Source organism: Mirounga leonina, unplaced genomic scaffold (assembly GCF_011800145.1).
Source record: "Mirounga leonina isolate KUSES-001 unplaced genomic scaffold, KU_Mleo_1.0 Mir_207, whole genome shotgun sequence".
Lineage (NCBI taxonomy): Eukaryota > Metazoa > Chordata > Mammalia > Carnivora > Phocidae > Mirounga > Mirounga leonina.
Genome location: NW_023270518.1, coordinates 10,724 through 19,204, shown reverse-complemented (window position 1 = coordinate 19,204; position 8,481 = coordinate 10,724). Strand labels below are relative to the sequence as shown.

The window sequence follows — 8,481 nt, the reverse complement described above, 5'->3', positions numbered from 1 at the left end:
AAGAAATATACAGAGAGGAACAAGAGAGACGAGGCATTTGGAAAAGAGCAGGAATGGAGCAGATACACAGAAAAAAAAAGGAAAGATACATACCGAAAACATATAATATAGAGAGGGACTTACAGAGCATGAGACAAGATGAGGGAGAGGTAGAGGGAGATGGAAGTTGGGAGTTGGAAGGTAGTTATAAATGGTGAGATGAGGAGGAAGATCTTGAGACGAGATGAAGAAAGACATGGAAGTCAACACTAGGATGAAAATACACACAGATGGAAGTTGGGGATATGGATGAGGATACTGGGAAGGAGATGACCCAGAGAAGACATCGAGGCAGACTATTCGCCCACAGTCTGAAAAACAGAACAAGAAGAAAACGGAGGAAAGGAGAACAAAAAAGGCAAACACACACATAGAAAGAAGATGTACAATTAATCCTCCTGAGAGCCAGAATGGGAAAAAGAAAAATGGGAAGAGAAAGGAGGAACAGATGAAAGAATTTACCTCAACCACCGATCACTATTTTACACTGGAGGGAACAAAGACCAAAGGACAGCATGGGTAAAAGTCAGGCTTGGGAACTCAGAGCAGAGAAAGCAGGACAACTAGTGTGGAAACTCAGACAGGAGTAAGTGGAATGGTGCCCTGGGCCAACTGGATTAAGCACCCTCAGCAACAGAGGCACCGGTGTTCTGAAGCTCCTGGTCAGAGACATGGATCTTGACACCAGACTTGGGGGTGAATTCAGGGACACGCACAGACTGCAGAAGCATGGCCACAGCAGCTCGGTCCTGAGACCCCATCAGCCCATAGGTCTGGGCAAAGAGGTTGGCAGCAGCCATCACATAATCCAGATGCAGGGGCTAGAAGGCAAGATATGGACTGGTAAGCACATCAGTCCTCACCCTGGAACCTCAGGCTTCTTCCCAGCCACCCACTTTCCACCCAATCCCAGGATACCCTAGGGGGAGACTTACATTGTTGACATCAAAGATGAGTGGGTGTGGACAGCGTTTGGGCCCAGACCAGAACAGGGCTCCAGAGCTTGTAAGCTAAGACGACAGAAACGGTTTGGGGCAGCAGGGCCCGAGAGGAGACAATCCTGACGCCCTCATCTAAGACCTAGAAGTCCCAACTCACTGTCCCTGGGCACTCACTTTGAGATATATATAGAACTATTTATCAATATCTTAATGAATTATCAGCACTATACTAACTTCAATAACTTAATACAAATTAATCCTCAAAAAACTCCCAAGAACTAGGTCATTATTATTTACAGAGGAGGACACTAAGATGCAGAGAGAAAATACATGACTTGCCCCAAGGTCAAATGAAGCTGGGATGTGAACCACTTGTACTCTTTTTTTTTTTTTTAAGATTTATTTCTTTATTTTGCGGGGGAGGGGCAGAGGGAGAGGGAAAAACAGTCTTTTTCTTTTTCTTTCTTTTTTTTTTTTTTTTCAGATTTTATTTGAGTGTGAGAGAGCACACAAGCCGTGGGAGTGGCACTGTGGGGGTAGGGGGAGAAGCAGGCTTCCCACAGATCAGGGAGCCTGATGCGGGACTCAACCCCGGGACCCTGAGATCATGACCTGAGCCACAGGTAAACACTTAACTGACTGAGCCACCCAGGTTGCCCCCGAAGCACTGGCTCAATCGTTCCATGACCTCTCATAAAATGGTCTTGGTGTGCCTGCCATAGCTGAATTAGCTGCGTCAAGAGCCCTCAGCACACTCCCCGCTTCCAGAAAATGCATTCTGCCAAATGAACTCAGCAAGTACGTAATACCTGGTCAGGTGGAAAGTTGTGCAGAAGCTGGCGAATGTTGCTGGAGTACCGAGTGTGCCAGTGATGGTAAGCCCAGGTCACACAGTCAGCCCAGGTCTGTGGGCGCTCTAGTACCAGGCTATGCTGCACAGCCTCCAGAATCTCCAGGGGTTGGGTGCCTGCCAGGCGCAGTGTCTGTTCCACAAACTTGGAGTCTCTAACAGGAATCAGAGGGACAATGGGCTAATCTTGCACAGAGGCCCCAGGAATGGGCTTAACTGCATGGAGAGCTGATTCCCACTCTCCAATGGCATGACGCCCAAACATTCACTAATGTATTCAGAACATGTGGCTGGTGCTGAGCCATACAGTGGTTACAATATGCTGGGTTGGCACGTATGCGGGGGAGAACTGAGAGAACACTTGGACAGGACTACTCACGTGAGATACTGGTTCACATTTTCTGCTGGCTGCTTGAAGAGACTTTCAAACTCATCCCGAGCCCACTGCAGACAAAGCAAAGAGATTACATGGGGTTGAGAGACAAAATGGGTTTCTGTGGGCACTAGAAAGACCGTCAGTTGGGGTGCCTGGGTGGCTCAGATGGTTAAGCGTCTGCCTTCGGCTCAGGTCATGATCTCAGGGTCCTGGGATCGAGTCCCACATTGGGCTCCCTGCTCCGCGGGAAGCCTGCTTCTCCCTCTGCCGGCTGCTCCCCCTGCTTGTGTTCCCTCTCTCGCTGACAAATAAATAAATAAAATCTTAAGAATAAAAAAAGACCTGGGCGCCTGGGTGGCTCAGTTGTTGAGCGTCTGCCTTCAGCTCAGGTCATGATCCCAGGGTCCTGGGATCGAGTCCCACATCGGGCTCCCTGCTCGGCAGGAAGCCTGCTTCTCTCTCTCCCACTCCCCCTGCTTGTGTTCCTGCTCTTGCTCTCTCTCTCTCGGTCAAATAAAGAAATAAAATCTTTAAAAAAAAAAAGAATAAAAAGAGACCATCAGTGAATGACGCAATTAGGAACAACATGGCTACTACAAGAGAACAAAGGAAGTAAAGACCCTCAAAAGTGGCCCCTCCAACTTCCCAAGCCCTACCACACCAATCTGAAAACCAGTGACCTAGATCTGGGCAGTCATTACACAAGTATATATACATATATATATATATATATGTCCGTGGAAAACTTATTCTTAAGATATATGCACCCTACTCTAGATGCGGTACGTTTCAACAAGAAAGAACAAAGTTCACGCCAAAGATAAAACATGAATGATCCATATAGGTCATGGGGACTGGACAGAAAATAAGATACAAGTTTTGCCCTCTGGGAATGACAAGTTCAGTAAATATAGCCACGGGTGAAGTGATCTGGAACCTAGGGATCCAGGTTCAAAGGCCAGCTCTGCCACAGGGTTGTATCCTTATTCTGAAAACGTATTCTGTAAAAAGAATTATCTGTAACTCATGAGTTGCTATGTTGAAATGACCATACATGTACCTTATGCAAAGCTTACTTAACACGGTGCCAACTACTCATTAAATGGTAAGTACTTTACAAAGTCTTGAGAGAGATACTTCTCTCATCCCATTTTACAGATAAGGAATCCTTGAGACGTGAAGAGATTAAGTCCAAGAGTCACATACTGAATTTATTTTAAGAGATGTTTCATTGTGCTTCTGCATGTGGGGCACGGCAGTAGAGGGATTATCTAATAAAGGTTACAGGTACAGACACAAACATATATATGTCTATAAACACACACATTGGTATACATGTACACATGCACACATACACACACATGGTGGGATGGAGACACATATACACCGTAGTGAATATATCAGTTTAAACACATCCATCTGGTAACTGCTGGGTTGGAAGCAAGTAGATCAAACTGTGTTCTGTTTCTCCTGATTTTCTTCCTACCCCCATACTCCTAAACATGGTCTTTAAGGACTGCGTTAAGAATCACTTTCATAATAAAGTGGTCATTCTTGGGTTCAAAGAACACTGTGAATTAGGGTTAGGTTTTGGGTATTGGTTAAGTGGGTATGTTTACTTTGTCCATTTAGACGATATGTACACCGTTGTGTATGTATGTTATACAAACAGAATTATCCTGACACGCCAACTGTTCAACATTTTTGGTGCAACAGTTAGGGAATTCCAAACATGGACCATATATTAGAAGTAATTAAATAAGTAGCAGAGATTATATTAAGAAATTAATTTTTAAGCAAGAATGTAATATTCTCTTTACAGGAGATCACACCTTCGTTTCTCAGATATAAATTACATAAAATACACTACATATTACATGAATATCCATCTCTGCGTTTGTCAATTAAAAATTTTTAAGTTGGGGCGCCTGGGTGGCTCAGTCGTTAAGCGTGTGCCTTCGGCTCAGGTCATGATCCCGGGGTCCTGGGATCGAGCCCCGCATCGCATCGGGCTCCCTGCTCAGTGGGGAGTCTGCTTCTCCCTCTCCGTCTGCCTGCCTCTCTGCCTACTTATGCCCTCTATCTCTCCGTCAAATAAATAAATAAAATCTTTAAAAAAAAAAAAAAAAATTAAGTTAAAAGAAATGAATCCTTCAGCAAAGCTGAGACTGCAGGGTGTAAAGTGAGCGGAAGAGATGTGAAGAAAAGGTGCACGTTACACTGACACATCACCTGACTGACAAGTCTGGTGGCTGAGAGGCTGCTTAGGTGCCGGTCTCTTCTACCTCTCCCTCCCTCCAAAAGTGATCACCTGCAGTGTGTGTTCGATGGCACTGGGGAAGTTCTTCAGGGTGCAGAAAGGGATGGACTTCTCAGGAGGATCCTGGCTGGAGCTGTAGGACTCTGTCAGGAAAGGGATAACCACCTGCACATTGCCCTTGGTGCCCAATGTGCCTGACTCCAGCAGTGGTTTACGGTAGTACACGCAGCGGCGGTCCATGTAGATGCCTGTGGGAAGATGACAGGAGGTGATAACATTAGGACAGGACAGGAGGACAGATAATCCCCAAAACAGACACATATTACTCTGCCCTTGTCCTCACCCCACTCCAAACTCACGAGTATCCACATTGTCCAGGGCATTGGCAATACCATCAAGATTCTGGAAGAAGCTGTCATCGTAGATATGCTCTGTGTCAGGGCCAACACGATTCTGATGGCTCACAACCCGGATGTACGGATTTATTTGCCGCACAGCTGCAGCAGCTGTGTCAGATTTCAATTTCTGGGTAGGGATGGAGGGGGAGCTGTCATTCATATGTTCACCCAATAAACCTTTACAGAGTTGTTCTGACAACTGATTTATCTAACAGTGGGCAAGATCTACGCTCTGAGTTCAGTAGGCTCCCCGGTTTAGCAGTGGTCTGTGACAAAGGTCACACAGCTAAGGCTGTGACAAATGGGCCACGGCTGAGTAGGAAAGGAACAATAAGCCATTGGGTCAGATATCTGCAACATTCATTGCTTTTTTTTTTTTTTTTTACTTAACAGCATCCACACTTGGGATGCCATTACCTGAATAAAGCCAAGGTCCTTGTACAAATACAAACAGTATCCTCTGAAAGCCCAAGTCAGTCAAGTCACATTCCTCTTTCGCTGAAAACCCTCCACTAGCTCCCACTTTCACTTAGGGTAGGAGTTGGCCCGTATTACTTCTACAACCTCATCTCCTACCATGGTCCCCTCTGAATGACCTCTCTGTTCCTTAAACACAATGAGCTATATTCTAACATCACGTTTTTGCTCAGGCTGTTACCTTTACCTGGTAACACTCCTTCCTGAATTACCTTCTCATTCTCCTCTATCATCCAAGTCTTGAGGAAATGCCACCCGTTCAGTGAGGACTTCCTTTACCACAGTGCAAACCACTCTCCATGGCACTTCCCTCTCACCCCTGTTTTTCACTTTTCACTGTACTTTGCACCTTTTTAACATCAGCTGTATACTTCGCTATTGTATTTACTGTTTATTGCAAACATCCTCAACTACAAGGGTCTTAAAAAGAGCTTTCGCTATGTGGGGCCAGAGCTACCAATATTTCCTGCGTTAGAAATTTAAACTGGCAAAATTTTATGTTATTATTAACGGATTTGAAAATGGAACGATTCCATTACATAGTATAAATACAAATATTATGAAAAAAGTTTTCCAATACAAAAATGCCAGTCACAAAAGCCAAACTGCATGTACATTTTTGCAAACGTTTTACGTAATCTCTTAGGAGACCCCTGGATCCTCATCTCTACCACATTCCAATCTGTTAAATGTACATAGAACAGATATTCAATTTCACACAATATTTTAACAGCATCTCCAGATAATTGTTGGTATTAAAAAAAAAAAAAAAATCAAAACCTGGGAAGTGATAGTGTTTTAAAGTGTAGCTGCAAGGTAAAATCTTCAATCTATGCTAGTATCTACTGCCTTCTTTTGCATTTTGAATGGATCTTTAGATAACTGCCCTATTTTGTACCATTCTGCATTTGGTCATTTGGAAAAAAAACAATGTTACTGACTTAGGGAAGCCTTCCTAAAGTAGCATGGAAATTTTTACCTGACAAAATAAGAGTGAAAAGGCAAATAATGTCTTAGTAGTCTTAAAACAATTATGACCTTGGGGACTTGATGAAAAGTGTTGCGGACCTCCAGACTTTTCTCACTAGACAAAGGCAAGAAGCTCTCCTTTGCTATGTTGTGCATTCCAAATATCTAGGGCAGTGCATAGTAGTAGGATGATAAAATGAAACAAAAGACTCTGAGTAGGCAAAAGTAACACAGGACACTTCTCAGATTGATCCTTCTACATACCTAGCTTCCATAGTCCTACGTTAGCAGCTACCCAAAGATTGAGGGAGGGGGAAAAAAAAAAAAAAGTGGGCGAGGGTATAAAATGATGAATGAAATTAAAAGACATGGTAAGTATTCAAATATCTGCTGAAAGACTGAATGGTAGAGAAAAAGAAAGGAGGGAAAAGCAGAAAGAAAGTTAGAGACAAAAAGACTTAAGCTATTAAAATTAATGACAAGAAAGACAGGAGAAAAGAGAGAGAAGCAGCTCACCCACTTACCATGTCCACCTACTCACCGTGACATCCCAGGGCCGGAACAAAAACTGTCGGTTGAGATTGGACTTCTCAATGGTGTCCATGTCTGTAACAGTGATTGCCCCATCCTCCCCACAGCCTAGGCCAATCATGGCAAAGTTCTTGAGGAGTTCACAGCCAATGGCCCCTGCACCCACCTGAGAGGTTGCCAAGAAGTGTGACACAAAGAGCAAGAGTGAAGCAAAGAAACCTGTTAGTCATCACTCCCCCTGAAGATACTGAGAGAGGGTAACAGGGTCTAGTATTACATATTCAAGTCCTAAAGCCACAAACACCCACTGTCATCTAAGGAAGGAGGCAGCAGAGGGGGGGGAATAAAGGCACATATCAGGCTTTCCTGTGGCATGAAGAAAATCTAGAAAGGGTGGAGAGGAGGGTAAAAAAAAAAAACAATTATCCCCCCTTGTGAGGCAGGAGACTCCAGAAAAGACTGGCCAGAAGCAAGTAAAGATGATGTAGCTGGTGCCCAATGGGATCACTCACCAAGAAGTACTTTTGCTTGCCCAGCTTCTCTTGCAGGTCTGAGCCAAATACAGCCACCTGCCCATCGTAACGGTTCTGGCACTGAGTCACATGAAGGGAGGAGGATCAGAGAAGAGCTGCCTTGCAGAGACCCGTAATAATACCTTCCCCATAGGGACCCCTCACATACCGGGAGACACTTGTCCTCTGCGAGGGCCCGTTTGTCCTCGGGGAGACACTCAAGGGCATCAAAGTACAGCCACTGCATAACAGGCATAAACTTCCCAGAGCAGGCCTGGTGAGATGGTAAAAATGGGAGGTCATCAGGGCTTAATGAGAATCTGACCCAGAGGGACAGCCAGTGATGAAATCAGGAAGGCACCTGGCCTGTCCTCAACTCTGCCCTTCTTTACCCACACTGACCTTCATAACTTCCTGGGCAGCCAAGCCCCCAATAAAGGCGTTTATGGGTGCCAGGTCCCCAGCAGCCACATATGCCAGCTTTCGAATGAGGTCCTCATCCAGAGGGTCCTGCTGCACTGCTGGCAAGGATCGGGCATTCACAGCCTGTGCTAAGGACACCAGTTCTGTTGCATCCTCCTGGAAGGGCAAACAGAACCAAGAGACGACCAGTCAGGCCAACTGTGGGGAGAGACACAGGGAGAGAATAGATGGGAGAGCAGGTGAGGCTTTGGGCCAAAGATGCTGGCTGCCTTGCCCATTCATCTACCTCATTGTGCGGCCGAGGGGACCGGCCATGCTGAGCACAGAAGTGGTGCAGGGCCTGGAAGCCAATGTGCAGCTGGCCTGGGCGAGAATACTTGGCAAAATCCGTTATCACAAACTCTGGCTCTGCCAATGAGGCTAGCAAGGATTTCTGTGGAGAGTGGGATATCAGCACCAGAGAAGTGAAAATCCTAGAGGTGTAGAACCCTATAGCCCACCTCCACACATACTTACAAAGCTGATCTTCTTAGGTACTTTAACCTGACTGACAATGCCTCCCCGGATGTACTCAGAGAAGCTAGAAGTGTCACAGATACTAAAGGTATAGGGACCTGAGGGAGGAAAAGAACGGAGTATCTGTTACTTCAACCACCAATCCCCCTGTCCCACCACAGAGAATCATAGCACCATCAAAACTTTTTT

At 45.3% G+C, this 8,481-nt stretch overlaps 1 protein-coding gene across 5 annotated transcripts in view; it reads right to left on the bottom strand.

Annotated features, from left to right (window-relative positions):
* Positions 1-8,481, bottom strand: part of LOC118026167 (ubiquitin-like modifier-activating enzyme 1) — a 17,889-nt gene that overhangs the window by 3,123 nt on the left and 6,285 nt on the right. For 4 of the 5 annotated variants that reach the window (XM_035028909.1, XM_035028907.1, XM_035028911.1 and 1 more), the window contains exons 9-20: positions 8,293-8,390; positions 8,063-8,209; positions 7,756-7,932; positions 7,523-7,627; positions 7,354-7,434; positions 6,852-7,007; positions 4,826-4,991; positions 4,518-4,714; positions 2,210-2,274; positions 1,790-1,985; positions 975-1,049; positions 665-860 (exon numbers count right to left, since the gene is read on the bottom strand). In XM_035028909.1, the coding sequence (XP_034884800.1) occupies positions 665-860; positions 975-1,049; positions 1,790-1,985; positions 2,210-2,274; positions 4,518-4,714; positions 4,826-4,991; positions 6,852-7,007; positions 7,354-7,434; positions 7,523-7,627; positions 7,756-7,932; positions 8,063-8,209; positions 8,293-8,390 (1,659 nt within the window). The remainder of the gene's footprint in view (positions 1-664; positions 861-974; positions 1,050-1,789; positions 1,986-2,209; positions 2,275-4,517; positions 4,715-4,825; positions 4,992-6,851; positions 7,008-7,353; positions 7,435-7,522; positions 7,628-7,755; positions 7,933-8,062; positions 8,210-8,292; positions 8,391-8,481) is intronic. The other variant, XM_035028908.1, reaches the window with a different exon arrangement.